The sequence below is a fragment of the Mytilus californianus genome, unplaced genomic scaffold (genome assembly GCF_021869535.1).
Source record: "Mytilus californianus isolate M0D057914Y unplaced genomic scaffold, xbMytCali1.0.p SCAF_5, whole genome shotgun sequence".
NCBI lineage: Eukaryota > Metazoa > Mollusca > Bivalvia > Mytilida > Mytilidae > Mytilus > Mytilus californianus.
The window spans coordinates 7,423,493-7,447,829 of record NW_026262701.1 but is presented as its reverse complement, the minus strand read 5'-3'; the positions used below and the strand labels follow the sequence as shown (position 1 = coordinate 7,447,829).

Sequence of the window (24,337 nt, the reverse complement as noted above, 5' to 3'; positions counted from 1 at the left end):
TTTAAGAGTTCAAAATCGGAAAAACGTGAAAAGTAGCCAAAATCAGGTGGGGGTGGGCATCTTTTGATGGCCACTACGTAACTGGTAGTGACTGTAGGTATAAACTATTATCATAAATGCATGCATAGGTGGTAAAGGAACACAACGAGGTATAATATGGCCAATAGGAATCTAGTCTGTAAAATCTAGGTCACCGTTTTGTCAAAAATCCGTAAAAACGGACATTTAGGCACACCTGACTTGACAATAATAATTCCCCAGCAAGACACTTAAGTCCAATATACTCCCAGTTAGCATGAATAGACTGCTGTAACTATAGGGTAATACTTGAATGACAAAGAAAAACAGTCTGGTCAATGTTCACCTCTCAAGGTCGTTTAAAAATCGGAAAATAGACGGAAAATTTACATTTTTCAGTGGGGGTGGGTTCAAACCCACGAGAAAATATTCCACCTCCCACCCCACCCCCCACCCATGCCATCCGCCCCCAAATCTCAATACATAGTTTAATAGATGAGCATCAGTTACAGCATCAAGAGTCTGCTAATTTGCATATAATTTGCATATGATTGCAAATTTTCGAAAATGCCTGATTTTCCAGAAATCTCTTGGGGGCGAATGAGTTAAGGTAAGGTGCTAACACATGTATGTAACCATATTCACACACATTTTGACATACTGAATTTGATTCATATTTCCATTAACATAAAAAAACTTTTACTATACTAGTATATACAGTGTCATTTACACGTTTTATTGGCAAACTGGAACTCTGCACCCTTGAACTGACATTATCATAGTGCCCACTTGACAATTTTCAAGCATCTCTGTTTTCTTATGTAAATCATTCAACCCTTTCTACAGAAATATATTGATTTACCACTTATCACATTTATCCTGGGTGGAATTTGGCAATTAAGATTTGAATCCCTTTGCTCACTAGTACTGGTGTAGATTTAGTATATAAAAACAATGTTTCAATCTGATAGTAGAATATTAGTTTTGTAATGGTTACTTATATTAAAATGGTAAGTAGTAGTTCCCAATATACTGACCAGCTGCAGAATCTAAATATTGCATAAGACTTGATTTAGTATGTGAAGGAAATCTTGAAGAGAAACAAGTTGAAGCAATAAGAGGTTTGGCAAGTTATATAGATGTTTGTAAACATGGTAAATGGGGAATTTCTCCTTGGAAAATTCAACTTGAATGGACATTTCTCTCTGAGAAGAAATGAACTTAAGGCGACTAGGATTATTACAATTTCAAAGCTACCCAGAAAAACACTGAATCAGTTTACACAAAGGTTTTTTCTTCTTCAGGAAAGTGACATGTAAGATACTTACTATGCAGAAAAATTGAATTAATGATAGCAATGTAAATTTGTGGACAAGTTATCTCCCTTCAGACATTTATCTAATACATTGGATTCATTGTTATTCATGTTATTTGGGAGATACTAAATTTTGTGGATTTCATTTGTAAAGTCATCCACTAATAAAACTGTTGAACGAAATGCAAATTTCCAATCACCTTGCATGTCAAAGTATAGAATATGTAAAAAAAAAGTAAAAACAAAAATACATTTCTACTTAAGAAAATACAATAATAAAACTTTGGGTTTTTTAATAAAGGCAGAACAAAGTCTTATTTACATATATTATAAAGATGCACTGATAGTAGTTTACTGAAATCTATGGTTAAGAAAGGTTAAAAAAATGTCAGAGGCACTAGCCCTGTAATAAATTTGAAAGGACTTATTTCATATTGGAAGCCTGATAGACCTTGTCAATATCCAGCTGATTTTGATGTTTAATTGTATGTTAGGGTTAGATGTTCCCTCACTGTAGTAGAACACAGAACCATGTTGATGTTGAACATATCTGTTAATGGTTTAGTACATAAATCAGGCTGTTGGTTTTTTTGTTTGAATTGTTTTACATGTTGTCATGTCAGGTCCTTTTATAGTTTACTATACAATATGGGTTTTGCTCATTGTTAAAGGCCATACTGTTACCTGTAGTTGCTTAAATCTACTTCATTTGGTCTTTGACAGATAGTTGTGTCGTTGGGAATCTTACTATATCTTCTTATTTTTATACAAATTACAATAGGGCTATGGAAATTCAATATACATGATATAGTGAATTTAATGTATTTTCTGCTTCTTTATTTTTAACCATATGATGACAACACAAAGTCAGATGACATGATTCTCAAGTGTAAGCTGTTTGTTCCAAACTTTGAGAGTTGTGTAACTTTTGAATTATATGTTACCTGTTTACTACAACTTGACTTCTTGCATTTTTATTTGTTTAACAGAAAACTACAGATCAGATTGGGACTTATCTCAAAAGATTGTTTAAATCGTGCAACCACAATTTTATAAATTTTTTTTATAAAACATGAATAATATTTAAATCTTTTCCTCCCTTAATTACATCATGTTGTTTGTTAGCTTTATTTAAATTGATATGAATAAAAAGTGCATAATATAATCAGCAAATTAAGTACTAAAGGTGTGCATCAGTAACTGAGCTTTGCTTTTGTACAGTTGCATGGGTTTTTATACGACTGCAAAAAAATTTTGTGGTCGTATATTGGTATGACGTTGGCGTCGTCGTCTTCGTCCGAAGACACATTGGTTTTCACACTCTAACTTTAGTTTAAGTGAATGGATCTTTTTGAAATTTGACCATAAGGTTAAATACCACAAAAGGAAGGTTGGGATTGATTTTGGGGGTTATGGTACCAACAGTTAAGGAATTAGGGGCCAAAAAGGGGCCAAAAATAAGTACTTTCTAGTTTCCAGACAATAACTGTGGAACGGTGTATGGATCTCTCTGAAATTATACTACAAATTTCCATACCACAAAGGGATGGTAAGGATTTGCTTTGGGGGGTTATGGCTCAAACCGTTTAAGAATTAGGGGCAAAAAAGGGGGAAAAACAGGGTTGTCCTGGTTAATGGACAAATACTTTAGTACAAAACATAATTTAAAGCAGTGTAAGGGAGATAAATCAAATACATCATTGAAATTATCTCCCTTACACTGCTTTTAAATTATGTATAAAGTAATGGTTAATGAACAATAAAGATAATTTAAAACAGTGTAAGGGAGGTAATCCAAATACAACGTTTTGGTTACTTCCCTTACACTGCTTTTAAATTATGTTTAAAGAAATGCATATTTATAAAGGAAGACCAGTAAAAATATCTGCAAATGTTGCATCTTTTTTTTTTACAAAAAAATCCATATGAAAGATTTGACACTATATTTTTAATTCTATTATAAAATAGATTAAGTTAGCACTATGGTAAATTTAAATGGGTAATTATGGTTGCCAACTCCATTGGAAATTTGAATTGAGATTATGACCATATCTTGAGGGAAAGAATTTTTGGGGGGAAAAAAGGGGGGGGGGGGGATAAAAAGAAATTGTGGGGGGTCAATTTTTTCTCATTTCAGATTTCAGAAATTAAAAAGAATTATTCTTCAAAATTTTTTTTTTTTCAAATTTCAAATATTGAAAAATTTCAAGAAGTCTTTAATTGCACAGTATGGCGCATTAGATTTGTAAAATCTTTGATCATATTTATTTATTTGTTATGCCGAATCTAACAGTGTATTTAGATTTTTAATTTTGGGTCCAGTTTTCAAATTGGTCTACATTAAGGTCCAAAGGGTCCAAAATTAAACTTAGTTTGATTTTAGCAAAAGTTGAATAGATGAGGTTCTTTGATATGCTGAATCTAAACATGTATTTAGATTTTTGATTTTTGGCCCAGTTTTCAAGTTGGTCCAAATTGGGGTCCAAAATTAAACTTTGTTTGATTTCAACAAAAATTGAATATATGGGGTTCTTTGATATGCTGAATCTAACCATGTATTTAGATTTTTTATTTTTGGACCCCGCTTTCAAATTGGTTCATATTGCGGTCAAAAGGGTCCAAAATTAAACTTTGTTTGATTTCATCAAAAATTGAATTATTGGGGTTCCTTGATATTCCAAATCTAACCGTGTATTTAGATTTTTAATTTTGGGTCCTGTTTTTTAAATTGGTCTACATTAAGGTCCAAAGGGTCCAAAATGAAACTTAGTTTGATTTTAACAAAAATTGAATTCTTGGGGTTCTTTGATATGCTGAATCTTAACATGTGTTTAGATTTTTGATTATGGGCCCAGTTTTCAAGTTGGTCCAAGATAGGGTCCAGTATTTAAACTTTGTTTGATTTCAACAAAAATTGAATATATGGGGTTCTTTGATATACTGAATCTAAACATGTATTTAGATTTTTGATTATGGGCCCAGTTTTCAAGTTGGTCCAAATTTGGGTCCAAAATTAAACTTTGTTTGATTTCAACAAAAATTGAATATATGAGGTTCTTTGATATGCTGAATCTAACCATGTATTTAGATTTTCTATTTGTAGGCCCCGCTTTCAAATTGGTTCATATTGAGGTCAAAAGGGTCCAAAATTAAACTTTGTTTGATTTCATCAAAAATTGAATTATTGGGGTTCTTTGATATGCCAAATCTAACCGTGTTTTTAGATTTTTAATTTTAAGTCCCGTTTTTTAAATTGGTCTACATTAAGGTCCAAAGGGTCCAAAATTAAACTTAGTTTGATTTTAGCAAAAATTGAATTCTTGGGGTTCTTTGATATGCTGAATCTAAACATGTGTTTAGATTTTTGATTATGGGCCCAGTTTTCAAGTTTGTCCAAGTTGGGGTCCAAAATTAAACTTTGTTTGATTTTAACAAAAATTGAATATATGGGGTTCTTTGATGTGCTGAATCTAACCATGTATTTTGATTTTGGACATTGGACCATAGGTAAATTAAAAAAATTCAAGTTCTTAGACCACATTCTTTCTGTGTCAGAAACCTATGCTGTGTCAAATATTTAATTACAATCCAAATTCAGAGCTGTATCAAGCTTGAATGTTGTGTCCATATTTGCCCCAACTGTTCAGGATTCGACCTCTGCGGTCGTATCAAGCTGCGCCCCAGCGAAGCATTTTATTTATCTAGCTTTGAGGCAGTCATGTAGGCAATATTTAGGTTTGCTGTTTCTGGCTCCACTGGCAATGACAACAATAAAATTGAGAATGGAAATGGGGGAATATGTCAAAGAGACAACAACCCAGCCGAAGAGCAGATAACAGTCGAATACCACCAATGGGTCTTCAACGCAGCGAGAAAATCCTGCAGCCGGAGGTGGTCCTCAAATGTATTAGTTTGTGATTAGGTCAGTTTAAGGGGAACCAACAATTTTAAGTCAATGATATTTGGTGTGCAGTTGTATAAGCATTGGCATATCTCATTTCCATGGAGATTATCTTGCCCCAGCCCCTCAGTCTTTATCTAATGACTTTGAAACTTTTGCATAGTTTACACATTAAAGTTTGTGATAAGGTCGGTTTACGATGAACCATTTAAAGTAAAATTTATCATGAAGAGTGAATGTCTGTCTGACAGAAATCGTAAGGTTTTATCCTTATATTAACACATCCGTGGTCAAGGTTGAATTTTAAGATCACCTGGCCCTCAGGGCCAAGTGTGCTTTTCTCATCACTTGGCTCCTTTGTCTTCCGTTAACTTTTACAAAAATCTTCTCCTCTGAAACTACTGGCCCAAATTTAACCAAATTTGGCAAAAATCATCATTTTGGTATGTAGTTTACAAAATGTGTCTTGATGACCCGACCTGCCAACCACATGACCAACATGGCTAAATATAGAACATGGGGGTAAAATGCAAGTTTTTGTGTATGATCTTGAAAACCGCTATAAAAAGAGTAAATCTGACACGGGCAGAAATGTTCAAAATGTTGAGATCTACCTATTGTGTATGAACATCAAACTGTCAGATGACTTCCTATAGGAGTTATTGCCCTTAAATAATGAATTTAACCTTTTTTCCCTATTATCTTGAACATTACAATAAGTAGATAAAAAAAACTTTGAATAGAAAAAATGATCAGCAAGGCATGATCTACAACTGAGCATAATGGCAGAAGTCGTCAATGATCCTTATTGGAGTTATTGTCCTTTATTGATGATTTTTGTCTCGCCTTGACGGAGTCAAAAAGCGAGACATAGGTATGCTGTTTTCGGCGTCAATGACGACGACAGCAGCGTTGGCGGCGGCTTCAATAAAGTATGAGTTTGTGATTAGGTTTAGTTCATGGTGAACCACTAGTGGTAGGTCAATGATATTTGGTATGCAGTTGTATTAGCATTGGCACATCTCATTACCATGGAGATTATTTGGCCCCGCCCCTCAGTCAAGGTCTATTGACTTTGAAACTTTGCTTAGTTTACATGTATTAGTTTTTGATTAGGTCAGTTTATGGGGAACCACTAATGGTAGGTCAATGATATTTGGTATGCAGTTGTATAAGCATTGGCATATCTCATTTCCATGGAGATTATTTGGTCCCGCCCCCTCATTCATGGTCTATTGACTTTGAAACTTTTGCTTTGTTTTCATGTATTAGTTTGTAATTTGGTCAGTTTAAGGGGAACCGTTAGTGGTAGGTCAATGATGATTGGTATGCAGTTGTATAAGCATTAACACATCTCATTTCCATGGAGAATATTTGGTCCCTATCCCTCTGTCATGGTCTATTGACTTTGAAACTTTTGCTTAGTTAACATGTATTAGTTTGTGATTAGTTCAGTTTAAGATGAACCACTAATGTTAAGTCAATGATATTCGGTATACAAATATATTGGCATTTGCAAGTTTCATTTCCATGGAAATTATATAACCCCATCCCCTAATTATGGTTCATTGACTTTGAAACTTTTACATAGTTTACAAGTTAATGTTTGTGTTTAGGTATGTTTAAAGGGAATGACTTATGAAAAGTCAATGGTATTTGGTTTGCAGTTGTATTAGCATTGGCACATCTCATTTCCATGGAGATTGTTTAGCCATATACCTTCAGTCATGATTCATTGTCTTTGAATATTTGCATAACTTACATGTTAAAATATTGCCATTTTAATTACATTATCAAAATAACAAATCGGTGGGACATATCTCTGTGTTAACAGTTTATGCTTTTCTCTTTGTTCAGTTAAAGCCCTTTCCCTAGAATTAAATTTTTGATGAAATACTTTTTAATTAGTAGATTTCTGTTCAAAGGGAAATAACTCATTTTTTAAAAGACTTTTAAAAGACAAAATAACATTTTGGATCTTTTCCTTTTCTTTGGTAAATTGTTTGAAGAATTTTTACCAATGTTTTGCACTTTTGTCTTATTTCATAAAAACTATAATAGATGGATAGAAACTTTAAAAAGCAAAAGTGATCAACAAGACAAGATCTAGAAATAATTTTTATGCCTGAAATCATCCGTGAACTCTTTATTGGGGTTATTAATCTTTAATGAAGATTTTACCAAGTTTTTGTGTTTTTGACTATTACCTTAAAAACTATAAAAGATAGACACTTTAAAAAGCAAATATGATCAGCAAGACAAGATCAACAAATAAGTCAACTTGGCCAATATAGTCAGTCAACTCATTATTGGAGCTATTGCTCTTATATGACGATTTTTTTGGGGGTCCTTTTTTCTATTTTAGGCAAAAAATAAAGAAAGTTGATAGAAACTGTAAACAGAAAAAATTATCAGCTATACAGCTATATCAGGAGCCTCTGGCCTTTGCTAGTCTTGTATGTTTTTTAATTTTAGTTCATTTATATGTTTTGGAGTTTAGCGTGACATCCATTTTCACTGAACTAGTACACAATTTTATTTAGGGGCCAGCTGAGGACCACCTCCGGGTGCGGGATTTTCTCGCTGTGTTGAAAACCCATTGGTGGCCTTCGGCTGTTGTCTGCTCTTTGGTCAGGTTGTTGTCTCTTTGACATATTCCCCATTTCCATTCTCAATTTTATTTTAAGATTTATAGAAATAGAGATTTTTGTAAAGAATTTATATTAAAGTCTACAATGTTGGAGAGAGTCAATTTTTGTTTTTCTTTCACCAGTCAAGATGAAATAAGGATTTTTTTCTGTAGACTAGTTTAACAACTCAGCATGCTTATGTCCTTCCAAATCAGTGGTTGACACTGTCTTTAGGGAGGATTTTTTCTGTAGACTAGTTCAACTCATGATGATAATGAGCCTCTTCCAATTAAATCAGTGGTTGTCATTGTCTCTTCAGGTTTTGTGTTTGTTGAATATTTGATGTTTATTTTAAATATTTGGTTGTCTCTGTTCTATTTAATGTTTTCTTGACTTAGACTGATCATGGAAATACTATATTGACAGGAACTCCAACGCTATTGTGTGAGGATACAAAATTGTTAATATTACTCAACAATTGGATGATACAATTATTGGTTGAAGTGATATTATAATAGTGCTTTACTTAATTTTATCCCCAAAAAATAGGCTAATTTCATAAACATTTCAGCTAAATTAGCATAGAGCACTAGTAGATGTAGATAAACATAAAATACACTTCCTGTGTAAATATCGTATCGAGCAACACATGTGCTTTGTATTATTTCTTATTTGTGTGTCAAATTGTCACAATTTTTGGAAAAACTCATCATTTTACTGAATTTTCTGTCTTTTCATAGCTGAATTACCAATGGCTTGCAAATATTTTAAACTAAAACCTCAAAATTTAATAAGGTACAAAGATTCTATATTTAAATCTGCCAATTTGAGACAATTAAAATACATTTCATTTTCGGGGCCAATTTGGCCCAAAATCGTACCGTTTCCTTTTAACATCTTTGGACTCACTTTCAATATTGTTTCCTGACCAGCACCTTCTAGACTCATGGTAATCATGCTTATTATAACACCAATGAGTCTGTTATAAATCCTTGGTATAAAGATTCCATGTGTGATCATTAAAGAGTTAACAGTATCATATATCACAGAGTACCTGTAGTATCCACATGTTATTTGTTTAGATATTAAGTAATTATTATCACCTTAGGTTAGTTACTTGATGTGAAATGATATGTTATATCTTGAAGTCTTTAGACTGTTAAAAAACGATGCTTTAATCACATGGTTATCCTGATACAAAATATCTCGTTACATTTAATTAGATAAGAAGATTAATTCTGTAATCTGTATGTAATTACTTTGCTGCTTGTTGTCTGTTTCAGAGGCATGTTTTTTTTTTAGAAAGTGGTAATAACATTTAAAAATATTATGATAGAAAATATGAGTATGATTCACTACAGTAGAAGCTGTGTATGATTTATTTGACTGTTGTTTATAGCTGATCTGATGATATCATTTCATACCAAATCATGCATTTGTATATCAGTATTATAACAAGTGGTCAGTTCTATGTTAATATTGAAGGAACTGTTTAAACAAATAAATTCTGGCCTTAAAACCAGAATTGATTTAGTGGAACTTTGGTAAATATAAGAAAAAGTCACCTGAAGCAAACTGACACACCCAACTGATTAGTTGCAAGACAATTGTTGAAAATGCATATGAATTTGGTTACAAAGTAAGGTTTTTGGCAGAGTTTCCATTTGTAGGTAACTGTAAATACCTTCTTATTGGCTTGTTATAAATATTGCCACATTTAGTTTTTATTGTCTATTGTCCAACATCTTTTTAAATTTTCAAATTTTCACCAACTCCTGACACAACAAGCCAAGTTTAATTTTCAAATTTCTTGTCCTCTGAAATCACAAGTAAAATCTATTTTAGAAATGCTGATTGATTGGGAGACCCTTTATAAATGATCCTGATTTTGCCTCTATCGGATGGCAGTGATGTCACATGAGTGTCCATTAAACCCAATAGGAAATCACATTTGTTTGCAACTAACTTGCCAGTGTCAAACAAACATACCCATTTTAATATATGAATGGTCATTTATACAAGTGTATTACTTTGTCCCAATTGAGTGAAAAACACAGTAGAGTTAATTATTGATTCTGAAACAGGAATAATGATTGGAAGACTCTCTATAATAAAGGTCCTAGTTGGACCCTCTCTTAATGCAAGAAGTTTGCATTTATAGGTATATTTTCCAGTAAGTTTACTGCTGGGTTATCTCTTTTTCATGCCCCTGCCGTGCCAGAGTGGGCATTAAGTTTTACTCTTGTCCGTCTTTATATCCCAAAATTGGTTTCCGTTCTCTAACTTTGCTGCATTTTCCCTTTATTAACAAGCAGTGGCATCTGTGTCCCATGGACACATTCTTCTTTTATAAGGGTTCAACCCCACCCTTTTAATTTTGATCCATAACTGTATAATGCTAGCATTTTTGGGAAAATGAAGGGGATTGTGTTTTGGAAATGAGGTTGTGAACACTATCATTTTATAAAAATTGAATTAACTACTTCTTTAGTATTGAAAAGAGTGAAATATGCAGTAATGCTCATATTGTGTTTTTGAATTGTTTTTTTTTATAAGTTAGCTTAAGATGGCTATGGGTGAAATATGGAAATAAAACTACTATTATTATATGTAAGACCCACTACTGTTAGTTTTGAGAGTGTGTCGTATTTATAGGTAAGACCCACTACTGTTAGTGTTGAGAGTGTGTTGTATTTATAGGTAAGACCCACTACTGTTAGTTTTGAGAGAGTGTTGTATTTATAGGTAAGACCCACTACTGTTAGTGTTGAGAGTGTGTTGTATTTATAGGTCAGACCCACTTCTGTTTTGAGAGAGTGTTGTATTTATAGGTATGACCCGCTACTGTTAGTTTTGAGAGTGTGTTGTATTTATAGGTCAGACCCACTACTGTTAGTGTTGAGAGTGTGTTGTATTTATAGGTCAGACCCACTACTGTTAGTTTTGAGAGTGTGTTGTATTTATACACTACTGTTAGTTTTGAGAGTGTGTTGTATTTATACACTACTGTTAGTTTTGAGAGTGTGTTGTATTTATAGGTAAGACCCACTACTGTTAGTGTTGAGAGTGTGTTGTATTTATAGGTAAGACCCACTACTGTTAGTGTTGAGAGTGTGTTGTATTTATAGGTAAGACCCACTACTGTTAGTGTTGAGAGTGTGTTGTATTTATAGGTAAGACCCGCTATTGTTAGTTTTGAGAGAGTGTTGTATTTATAGGTCAGACCCACTACTGTTAGTTTTGAGAGAGTGTTGTATTTATAGGTCAGACCCACTACTGTTAGTTTTGAGAGAGTGTTGTATTTATAGGTCAGACCCACTACTGTTAGTTTTCAGAGTGTGTTGTATTTATACACTACTGTTAGTTTTGAGAGTGTGTTGTATTTATACACTACTGTTAGTTTTGAGAGTGTGTTGTATTTATAGGTCAGACCCACTACTGTTAGTTTTGAGAGTGTGTTGTATTTATACACTACTGTTAGTTTTGAGAGTGTGTTGTATGTATACACTACTGTTAGTTTTGAGAGTGTGTTGTATTTATAGGTAAGACCCACTACTGTTAGTATTGAGAGTGTGTTGTATTTATAGGTAAGACCCACTACTGTTAGTGTTGAGAGTGTGTTGTATTTATAGGTAAGACCCACTACTGTTAGTGTTGAGAGTGTGTTGTATTTATAGGTAAGACCCACTACTGTTAGTGTTGAGAGTGTGTTGTATTTATAGGTAAGACCCGCTACTGTTAGTTTTGAGAGAGTGTTGTATTTATAGGTCAGACCCACTACTGTTAGTTTTGAGAGAGTGTTGTATTTATAGGTCAGACCCACTACTGTTAGTTTTGAGAGAGTGTTGTATTTATAGGTCATACCCACTACTGTTAGTTTTCAGAGTGTGTTGTATTTATACACTACTGTTAGTTTTGAGAGTGTGTTGTATTTATACACTACTGTTAGTTTTGAGAGTGTGTTGTATTTATAGGTTAGACCCACTACTGTTAGTTTTGATAGTGTGTTGTAATAATAGGTCAGACCCACTACTGTTAGTATTGAGAGAGTGTTGTATTTATAGGTCAGACCCACTACTGTTAGTTTTGAGAGTGTGTTGTATTTATACACTACTGTTAGTTTTGAGAGTGTGTTGTATTGATACACTACTGTTAGTTTTGAGAGTGTGTTGTATTTATAGGTAAGACCCACTACTGTTAGTGTTGAGAGTGTGTTGTATTTATAGGTCAGACCCACTACTGTTAGTGTTGAGAGAGTGTTGTATTTATAGGTCAGACCCACTACTGTTAGTGTTGAGAGTGTGTTGTATTTATAGGTCAGACCCACTACTGTTAGTGTTGAGAGTGTGTTGTATTTATAGGTCAGACCCACTACTGTTAGTGTTGAGAGAGTGTTGTATTTATAGGTCAGACCCACTACTGTTAGTGTTGAGAGTGTGTTGTATTTATAGGTCAGACCCACTACTGTTAGTATTGAGAGTGTGTTGTATTTATAGGTCAGACCCACTACTGTTAGTGTTGAGAGTGTGTTGTATTTATAGGTAAGACCCACTACTGTTAGTGTTGAGAGTGTGTTGTATTTATAGGTCAGACCCACTACTGTTAGTGTTGAGAGTGTGTTGTATTTATAGGTAAGACCCACTACTGTTAGTGTTGAGAGTGTGTTGTATTTATAGGTAAGACCCACTACTGTTAGTGTTGAGAGTGTGTTGTATTTATAGGTAAGACCCGCTACTGTTAGTATTGAGAGTGTGTTGTATTTATAGTGTTGTATTTATAGGTAAGACCCACTTCTGTTAGTATTGAGAGTGTGTTGTATTTATAGGTAAGACCCACTACTGTTAGTTTTGAGAGTGTGTTGTATTTATAGGTAAGATCCACTACTGTTAGTTTTGAGAGTGTGTTGTATTTATAGGTAAGACCCACTACTGTTAGTTTTGAGAGTGTGTTGTATTTAAAGCATGTGAAGCAGAAACTTAATTTAGTTGTTGGTGAAGGTAAATAGGTGTTTTCTAGATATTTTTATTTTATTTCATGATGTTTCTTTAACCATCCTGATTTCTGAAACACTATTACCTGATTTACCAATTATAAGTTGAAGATAAACGGAAGTCATTTACTTAGTTTGTTGATATGATGCACCCTTCAATAAATAAAGATTACTGGAACATTTCCCAGTTTTTGTTACAGAGGTATCAATATGTGTGAATCATTGATGTGTGTGTATAAACAAAGTTTCTAGGTTAGTATTTTGTACTTTTTACTCTTAACAGGAGGAGTACTTTTTATTCTAAAAAAGGAGGAAAGGAGTAACAAATTCTAAGATTTGATTAATTGTTTGGAATCCTGTACACTTTATTGTTCGGATGATTTTCATCAAATCTTGATTACTGTAAGAAACGGTATCTGAGTACAGAAAGTGTAAGTTGTAATATCACAGATAGATTTATAATTACATTATCTCATTTATTGTCTGACATTTGTCAGTAATAATTACAAATAACACACAGTAGAAAAGGACATTGTGTATTGAAGGACATTGTGTATTGAAGGTGGTGGATCCAGAATTTAAAAAAATGGTGGTTGAGGGGCCTACCCCAAAAAGGGTTGGGCCGAGGACATATAAAATCAGCAAAAAGTAGTAAAAAACTCAATATTTTGGACTGTAAAAGGGACATAGGGCTTCCATTGATCTGCCCCTGATTGGCAGAACAACAATAATACACATTTCAAGATTGATCAGTGTAGCTACTGAGTGCTTAGTGTGACAGTGGATACACATTTTGTAAAGGATAGAAATATCTTGCCTAATCTGTGGGCGACAGCATTAACTATTTGTAAAAAGCATAATATTCCAGAAGACAGAAGAACTAGACGATTCACAATTGTTTATCGTCTATATTTTCTATTTTTTCTGTTTTTTTTAACATCATTTTCATGGTTCAACAATTACCGTACTGAAGTCAACCTTAATATTTATGTAATTAGGTTGACTCTCTATATTTTGGACATCATTCATCAAAGTATGAAAGTGTACATTTTACATTTTGTCCATCAGTCTGACAGTCTGTCAGCAATTATTTGTAATTGCAACTGTAAGTCAGTAATTGCTAATTCTCTTATAGTTTTGTACCTTTCATGGATGGATATCCGTTCAGAATGGGCACGTTAAATATGATGCCTCTTGTAAAAAGAGAGCCATACTCTCTGCACGTTTAGAACCCTTGCAATAACTTTTTTAAGGGTCCATAGGTTGCCTGTTACAAGGCTAAATTTCTGTTTTTTCCCATTATATCCTCATTTTCCAGTGGTATTCCAAATTTCCCACCCATCTTACTTGTCGACCCCGTTTTTGTCTCGCCTTGACAGAGTCAAAAAGCGAGACAAAGGTATGCTGTTTCGGTGGCGTCAACAATGTATTAGTTTGTGATTAGGTCTAGTTAATGGTGAACCACTAGTGGTAGGTCAATGATATTTGGTATGCAGTTGTATTAGCATTGGCACATCTCATTGCCATGGAGATTATTTGGCCCGGCTCCCTCAGTCAAGGTCTATTGACTTTGAAACTTTGCTTAGTTTACATGTATTAGTTTGTGATTAGGTCAGTTTATAGGGAACCACTAGTGGTAGGTCAATGATATTTGGTATGCAGTTGTATAAGCATTGGCATATCTCATTTCCATGGAGATTATTTGGCCCCGCCCACTCATTCATGGTCTATTGACTTTGAAACTTTTGCTTAGTTTTCATGTATTAGTTTGTGATTAGGTCAGTTTAAAGGGAACTGTTAGTGGTAGGTCAATGATATTTGGTATGCAGTTGTACTAGCATTGGCACATCTCATTACCATGGAGATTATTTGGCCCTGCTCCCTCAGTTAAGGTCTATTGACTTTGAAACTTTGCTTAGTTTACATGTATTAGTTTGTGATTAGGTCAGTTTATGGGGAACCACTAGTGATAGGTCAATGATATTTGGTATGCAGTTGTATAAGCATTGGCATATCTCATTTCCATGGAGATTATTTGGCCCGCCCACTCATTCATGGTCTCTTGACTTTGAAACTTTTGCTTAGTTTTCATGTATTAGTTTGTGATTAGGTCAGTTTAAGGGGAACCTTTAGTGGTAGGTCAATGATAATTGGTATGCAGTTGTATAAGCATTAGCACATCTCATTTCCATGGAGAATATTTGGTCCTTACCCCTCAGTCATGGTCTATTGACTTTGAAACTTTTGCTTAGTTTACATGTATTAGTTTGTGATTAGGTCAGTTTAAGATGAACCACTAATGTTAAGTCAATGATATTTGGTATGCAAATGTATTGGCATTTGTTGGCATTTGCAAGTTTCATTTCCATGGAGATTATATAACCCCACCTCCTAATTATGGTTCATTGACTTTGAAACTGTTACATAGTTTACAAGTTAATGTTTGTGTTTAGGTTTGTTTAAACGGAACGACTTATGAAAAGTCAATGGTATTTGGTTTGCAGTTGTATTAGCATTGGCACATCTCATTTCCATGGAGATTGTTTAGCCCTGTACCTTCAGTTATGATTCATTGACTTTGAATATTTGCATAACTTGCATGTTAAAATATTGCTATTTTGATTTCAACATTTGCATTATCAAAATAACAAATAGGCAAGACATATCTCTGTGTTAACATTTTATGTAGGACCTACCTATTGTATTTATTGTTAATTTGTTCAGGTCGTGCATGAAATATTTACCACTGGATGTTAAGCAAACATTGATATCTATTTCGTGAAATAATTAAACATCAAAATCAGATCGAAAATTTCTAAATTTACAGTACTTGATTTATTGAGCTCTTTCTCTTATTCCAAAAAGGCCGATATAAATTTCAAAGTCAACCCCTTCTATACAATTTAGCACTTTCAATTTGGAATAGATTATAATAGAATGGAACAGTGAAGAGAAACTTCAGAAGCATTCATTTATATGAAGTCTTTAACCATATGTCCTAACATAAATATAACACTGGGATTCCTACTAACAATTAACAGTAAATATATTTTTTTTATTGATACAATTTTTGTATGTTTGGCACCGACCTATAATGGTTTGGCAGAGACTTTATTTAATGAACTATAAAGGAAGCAGTCTGATCTTGATTTTATCTTGTAAACACAGATCAGCTGATCTGATACACACTGGCAGGAAGTTCGAGTTGTGTACACAAATTATCAAATTATTTGGAATAGTCTGAAATTTTAAACAAAGGTAAAATTTGATACTCTTGATATTAGAATGTATGTTGTTTTCTCATAGAATGTTGTAATTTAGATGTAACATATTTCAAATAGAACAAAAATGATGTGGTGTAAGTAATTATTTTACAATCTAAGGAATTTCATCTACCAGTGCTCACTTTTGAAATTTGAACATTATTTTTCAGTAAATGCATATTTTACCTCAAAGTTTTTATGATCTAATTGACTGAATTTCATTTTTAAAATTCTAGGAAATTATGTTGATTATACTATCGTCATGTTTTGTGTTTTGTGTCTTGAGGATTTTGTTTTTTTTACATTTTTGTCAAGTTCTTGGTCTTGAGGATTTTGTTTGTTAGTCCTGAACAGTACATATATAAGAAGATGTGATATGAATGCCAATGAGACAGCTCTCTACCAAAAGGATGTAAAAGTAAGCAACTATAGGTCACTGTACAACCTTCAACAATGAGCAAACCCCATACTGCACAACAAACAGTTCATTCCTGTATGACTACAGCTGGATATCAGATTTGATTATTTCCACTTTAGACTAAGAAAGAAAGTTGTATATCAACATGTTTAGTTATAATAGATGAACAGGGATTTTTCAAAAAGATTTTAATTGAGTGATAAGTCTAGGATTTAAAATATATCTTTAAAAAATGTTCATGTGTCCAAAGTTATGAAACTTAATTGTTAGAAGGTGGCTTTTGTCATTTTAATGACTTCAGTATTGGTGGCAGATTTTTGATAGTCTCTCTGTTATATTAATTCGCCACTTTTCTAGAATCTGGTGATTTAGAGCTCGACAACGTTTGGCAGGAAAACTGACTATCCTGGTCAATTAAGATTGGAGTTAAAGGCACCTGCAATGGCATGGTTTCGACCTTAGAACCTCAGTGTTGACAGGCTAGTGATACTGTACACGAACTTCTTAGACCACATAGATGTTGATGACCCTCAGACTCACATTGACAATAATTTATAGGAAGTCACTGAAGACATCATATCTACATTGGAATAACAGCACAATGGTACCTTAATTAATTGTCTTCTGCATTTTTATAAAACCTTTCTCTGGAATTCTGTTTACAACCAGCACACTTGTTCATTGCAGTGTGGATCCAGGACTTTCAGTAAGGGGAGGGACAGAAGTGACAGAAAGAAGAAAAGGGGACCAAGTTCCCAGAAGTAAAAAGATAAGAAATATGTGCAAAAACACAACAAATTTCTGCCCCAAGAATGGGGTTTAACCACCTCCCAACCCTGGATCTGCATTTGCATTGTGTTCTGTCTGTTGAAAGAAATTTGTGTAAAAGTTTTTTTTGCAACCATTATCTGTACTAGTTTGACTCATATATCTGAAGGCAGTAAAGATTTGTTGGTAATCAACAAGTTTTCTGTTACTTGATAACTTTTTATCAGTAAATAAATTTCTACTCTGACAATACAGTAGCCATGTTTGATACTACCAGTTCAAAAGTACTTAATTCTGTACCATGAGGAAAATTCTCTTGTTAAATTCAGAAAAATCCATGTAAGAATTATTAAATGGGGAAAAAACAGACTCTACTAATAAGATAAGTGACAAATCTGTTTGAATAAATCACCAGGTGCTCAATTAAAAAGACCAATAAAATGCTCATCTTGTTGAGTAAGAACCTCTAATTTTGACAACACTCATTCCTAATATCAGCAATCCTATCTTTGTTTGATGGGGAGGAGGAGGTGGTAAAAATGTTAAAAGTTAATGTTGAGGACAATTAAAATGAAACAATCTTGAAACAATCTTGAGACTCCAATTAAGTAAAAAATTTGTGACAAAGATATTGCTAAGTGGATAATAGAACTTGAAATATAAAACACAATGTAAAATGTGGGGGTATATGTGAGCTTCATTAATGAAGACAAAATGATTTTCCAGTGTAAATATTAGAAATATTTGATGGATGGTAGATTAACTGAGAGTTCTGATGATAGAAACCTTTTTGTTGGTTATAGATCATTTCATACTTTACTGACTTGGAAATGATTAGTTTTTCATTCCATGTAGCTGAAACTTAATCAAAAGTATACCCAGTTAATTGCTGCAATCTTCCAGTATAAATCATATATGTCATATAAACCAATTTACTGTGATAATGTTTAATAAGTTTGCATTTTTAGTTTTAGTGCAAATTCTGCATAAATCAGCTGTTTTTATTGAGAAACCATAACATGCCAAAGAATACATTGTTCAATGATAGATAATTGTAATTTTATCTTTTCAATGTTGGTAAAGTATAGTGTTTCAGTCAAGGTTATGTCAATACCACAACAGCAGGGAGCAATTACAAAAAAAGTTTTGTATTTCAATATTACACTTATTTTGATATACAACTAAATATTCATGATAACTGTTTTACCTTGATATATTTACTCAGTTATGCTCACAGGTTGATTGACTAATTTCAAGAGTTGTCTCTTTTGGTATATCTATGAAGTTCAGGCATTTTCACCAAAAAAATATCATGATATTTTACTAGTTTGGAATTCTAATTTAGATAGGATGTCAAAGTGATGAATTCAGAAGTTTTGGTAAAAGGGACAGGAGTTCTATTTGTTCAGATGAGGAACTCTGATTGAAATTGAATGGAGAGGTCAATGTCAATGCAGATATAACTAATATTAAAATTTGAGAAATAAGATTCAGTATTTTTTTAATTGGAAGAAAAATGTCTATCAAGAAGAGAAACACTTGATGTGATTGTAAAAGTCACTATATTTAGAGCAAAGATAAAGATCACAGCATAAAAAAATAGGCTGAAATTTAATTATACAGACTTGGTTTCCAGAAGCCTCATGAAGAGTTGAAGACCTTGCAAGCTCAAGGTCATAACAGCTAGCTTAACCTCTTTTTTCAACGCTTCATTGGCAAATATTAAGTTTTCATGGTTTGCCAGTTAATCAGATACTATAAGCAATAGGTCAACTATATTTGGTGTGTTAGATAATTGTAATTTCTAGCAGGGTTCAGCAGACCTTGACCATATTTTCATGGTTCATTGGTCAATGTATAGTTTTCATGGTTATAACTGTTTCTCAGATACTATAAGCAATAGGTCAACTATACTTGGTGAATAGAATGATTTCAGGTTTACATGTTGTCTGGCAGGGTTCATCTGACCTTCACCTCATTTTAATTGTTCAATGGTCAATGTTCAGTTTTTGTCGAGCCTGAGACTTCTGTTGCCAAAAGCTTGACATAGGAATAGTGAAGGTGGAAGACCTGGATGCTTCATACTTTGTACATAGATGCCTTATGTTATGAAGTTTCTGTCTGTCATATATCCATTGTCCTTGACCTCAATTTCATGGTTCAGTGACTTATCAGACTACTTGAAAAAAAGTTAAGATTTTTTGTTATTTTAAATTCTCTCTTATTATGAGGACATTAATATGATAACTATATTTGGTATGTGCGTACTTTGCAAGGTCCTTGTGTCTGTCAGGCAGTTTTCATTTGACCTCGACCTTATTTCATGGATCAGTGAACAAGGTTAAGTTTTGGTGGTCAAGTCCATATCTCAGATACTATAAGCAATAGGTCTACTATATTTGGGGTATGGAATGAATGTAAGGTGTACATGTCCAACTGGCAGGTGTCATCTGACCTTGACCTCATTTTCATGGTTCAGTGGTTAAAGTTAAGTTTTTGTGTTCTGGTCTTTTTTTCTTATACTTTATGCAATAGGTCAACTATATTTGGTGTATGGAAATATTTTATGATGTACATGTCAGTCTGGCAGGTTTTATTTGACCTTGACCTCATTTTCACGGTTCATTGTTTAGTGTTAAGTTTTTATGTTTTGGTCTGTTTTTCTTTAACTATAAGAAATAGCTCAACTATATTTGGTGTATGGAATGATTGTAAGGTGTATATGTCTGTCTGGCAGGTATCATCTTACCTTGATCTCATTGTCATGGTTCATTGGTCAATGTTAGTATACCTGTGTAAGTTTGTTTCTAAGAAACTATTAGCAATAGGTCAACTATATTTTGTGTATGGAATGATTGTCAGGTGTACATATAGTTCAGGTTTGGTTTATCTAACCTGGACCTCATTTTCTTGGATCATATTAAGTTATGTGATACTTGTAGTAAATCTTTATATTTAGGACTATCAACATAAAAACAATGGTCAGTAAAGCAGGCGAGACATTTCAGCATGTGCACTGTTGTGGTAACTAGGTCTGTTTCTCTGATATTATAAGCAATATGCTTACTTTATTTGGTGCATGGAATGATTATAAGGTGTTCATGTCTGTCTGGCAGGGTTCATCTGACCTGGACCTCATTTACATGGATCATTGATAATGTTAAGTTTATGCAATTACGTAGTAAAACCTTCATATTACAGACTTTCAACAATAAGTAATGCAGGCAAGACATTTCAGGGCTTGCACTCTTTTTGTTTTACATTCCTACTTTTTCATTTCCCTTTTCCCATCTTTTTAATCATTTTCCACTAGACATCCACATTTGTATGTTTTATCCATTACTTTCTCCCTCTTTTGAACTTTGAACTCTCTTTAGGTTCTCTGGTCCTTCTTAAGTTTGTTATATTTTGTGATATTATGTCATGTAATGACTTGAAATTATAGGCTATTATGTATTGATATTTTATATCATACCATCTTTAGCAAACATCAGCTGATTCAGTCTGGAAAATATGCCTCCTACATATATTTTAATTCCAAATGAAAACAGCTGATTATTAAAGCACCAAAGCATTGGTATTGAGTTGATATTGATTCCGTCACTAACAATTACGAAAACCTTTCTGAAATATTGTGTTTTTAAGTATGTAGTGGCATTTCTTTAGCTTTTATATCTTATAAATGCAGTAGTGAATTATGTTTATGCATCATATGCATGAAGCATTCATGCCCATGGGTATTTTACATATTTTTTTTTGTAGATTAATGGGGGCATTTACCCCTATATTTACCATCCTTTATTTATTAACACAATATAATCAATAACAATTTTGTTATAACCAATATAATTAAATTATATGGTGTTTGTAATTGAATTTTCCTACTGTATTTGACACAATTAACTTTTACATAATTGATAAGGGATCTCCAGGATTATTTCTCCAATAACTCCATAATGTCCAGACAAGGGTGGGCTAATTGTACATTTCATTAATTGATATTTCTTGTACTTTTACCATGGTACATGTTCTGTGGTACACTGTCATACAATGTGTACTATAAGTTTTGGATTAACAAGGCTTAGGTAACATATAGTCTTAAAGTGGTATTGATTCAGTTACAAATAATTAGGAAAACATTTCTGAAATATGGCGTCTTTGAGTAGGATTGATAAATTTGCAGAAGTCTTTGATGGAGGATTAAATTCTCTACTATTACTCTACTGTCTAGTACTTTGACATCCTGTTGTAGCTTTTAAACTTTTAAATACTTCTACCTGCAATGGAGAATTCTTATAATGCATCATATGCAGGAAACTTTCATATTTCTCATAAATGTCCATACACTAGTTCTGATTTTGACTAGTCACTTTGTAGGCCTTTAATAAATCAGGGAGTTGTTAGCTGTTAATATCAAAGAGAACTTTCTTACTTAAACCGATTTCCTTAGGGAGTTTTCCTTAAATGAAGTAGACGGGATGGAAGGAACACAAGCTTGATTAAGAAACTTAAATATAAGGAGATTTGTGAAATCATACAATCTGAATTATTTAAACATATGATTAACCATACATTAGTTTAACCAGTTTATTGTAACATAACCATTTCTGATTGAAGTTTCGTGCATCATTAATTGAATTCTACAAATATAATTACGTCTGTGATCATTCCAGGAACTCTTGACCTCCAATCAGAGGACAAATTTATCAAACTGTAATTACAGCTTTTAGCATGCAGACAAGATCAGCCTCCTCCATCAGAAACCATTCGTTATGAGTTAATGAGACAATGTGAGACTTAGGAGTCACATCTAACTTAATCACTGGCTGGAGCAGACCACAAAGCACAAACCAATTATTAGAGAAAGCCAGACCTACATGTATGTGACTTCTGATCTCTAATTAACATTGAAGACATTTAATTAACCCTGTTTATGTTAGATATGATAGAACACCTGATAATCAGACAGGTCTCATTGATTTGTTCCTGGATCTGTTTATATTGAGTCACCAGGTGATGTCCAGGTTGTCCATGGAAACACAACTTTACCTGCTTTAAGAAAAAAATGCAAGATTATTAAGAATGGAATATAATTTATATAACTTTGCAACACATAATCTTCTATATGAAAAAACTAAAATATTTGTGAATTTCATAAAGTTTGATAAATATATGAAATATTTATATATATATATATATATATATATATATATATAGAATAAGCACTTTGTAATACAGAACTTTTAAGAAAATATTTTGCTTTTGAATACACATTTGTATCAAAAAAAATTTACCATATGCACAATTAAAATTTCTAAAATAATCATATAAAAAATTATCATACCTATGATGATAATTCCACTGAAAAGGTCTGACATCAGAGTGGGAAAGTTGTGATGGAATATCCCCTACAGACTGACTTTATCTGGCCTTACATCAATTATAAGGCTTAAGGTATCCATTTACGTAATTATTGATTAGTAATCCTAAAAAAAGAAAAGTGTTTTCCTTCGTCAATTGTGACTCAGTCTGAAGTCATTCTTCCTGTCAACTGGTAAAACATCAGGCACTTAACATTTCTTAAGAATTAATTTAACAGCTATATTGATTATTTTCAAAGGGGGGAAAAGACATTGATTTAGGGTAGGCAGATGGACATTTTGATCTCTGACACTTAAATGCAACATAGATTTTTGGGAAACCCCGAAAATCGTTTTTGTTCATTTTGCCATTTATTAACGTTTTATTGAAACATATGAAATCAATATAATCTTTATTTACTGAGGATAATGAATATTTGATCATCCACAGAATTGTTAGTTTATCTCAGATCTTCAGTGTTTTGTTTTTCTGAGCAGTTGGTCTGACTAGTATTAAGCATGTACACATGCAAGCACCTGCTTTGTGTGTATACCTGCATCAGCTGATTGACTCATCCATGCTGAGGTCAATTATTGATGATAATAATGAAGCAGTGTCAGTATTTTGTATTTTATACTGTGTTATGGAGGATATTGGTCATTACTCACCACTGGGAGACATGATCCATTTAAAGTTGATTCAGATGTAAATCAATATCAACATCCAAGAAATTCTATATCCTCTTTGATTTTACTTTGGAAAGGATGCTTCCAATAGAATATGGAATCTAATGTTGTTTTTGAGAATTTTTATTAAGGAAATTGAAAATGCTTATGGACCAATAATAATTTTTGTTGACTGAATGACACCTTTTATCATGACGATGATGTTTATTCTTTTGAAAGTACAAAATAATGAGTTTTGTGATGGTAAAGTGTATTGGAATTCATGACATACTGAAGTTCAAGTAAAAATATATGTTTATATCACTAAATGAAAACACGAGGAAATGAGCAGATTGATATAAGAATTTCAAAACAATTAGGACATTAGCTAATTGTTTTATGGCCTATGTGGAGATGTTAGAACAACTTTGGGTTATACTTCTGTGTAAGACTGACAGGTCACCAACAATTAGTAAATCTACTAGATATAACAGGTAAGTTTAAGATTTTACAAAGATTGAGTTTCTACTGACATAGATGACTGTCAGACTTCAGCAATATTTATCTCCTAGGTATGTTCTTTGTAGGTTTGACAAATTAGATTATTTCATATGTTGTAAGAATCAAAATGGAATTTGATATGAATTTTTTGTTTATGTAACCCCTTGTTTTATTAATTTTGTATTTATATTATGTCATAGATCAAATTTATTTGTTTATTGTATGTTCACTTGTTTTTGTTAATATGTCTTTTGATTGAGTTAATCCATTTCAATTGATATTTTATAGTGTGTCTTTCTATGTTGTGATGTTACACTATTGTTTTAGGTAGGGTGAAGGTTGGCGCCTAATAATATATTTGTTTGCACCTGTCCTAAGTCAGGAACCTGATGTTCAGTGGTTGTCGTTTGTTGATGTGGTTCATAAGTGTTTCTCGTTTCTCGTTTTTTATATAGATAAGACCGTTGGTTTTCCTGTTTGAATGGTTTTACACAAGTCATTTTTGGG

The 24,337-nt window shown here is 32.9% G+C and overlaps 1 protein-coding gene across 2 annotated transcripts in view; it reads left to right on the top strand.

Annotated features, from left to right (window-relative positions):
• The window catches only part of LOC127701544 (uncharacterized), an 81,539-nt gene that overhangs the window by 12,436 nt on the left and 44,766 nt on the right, over nucleotides 1-24,337 (top strand). Inside the window, exon 1 of one of the 2 annotated variants that reach the window (XM_052205454.1) lies at nucleotides 23,614-23,823. The exons of the other annotated variant lie outside the window; for it this stretch is intronic. Within the exon in view, the coding sequence (XP_052061414.1) occupies nucleotides 23,729-23,823 (95 nt within the window). The 5' untranslated portion in view covers nucleotides 23,614-23,728. Of the gene's footprint in view, nucleotides 1-23,613; nucleotides 23,824-24,337 lie in introns of those variants that run through there. 2 annotated transcript variants of the gene reach the window in all.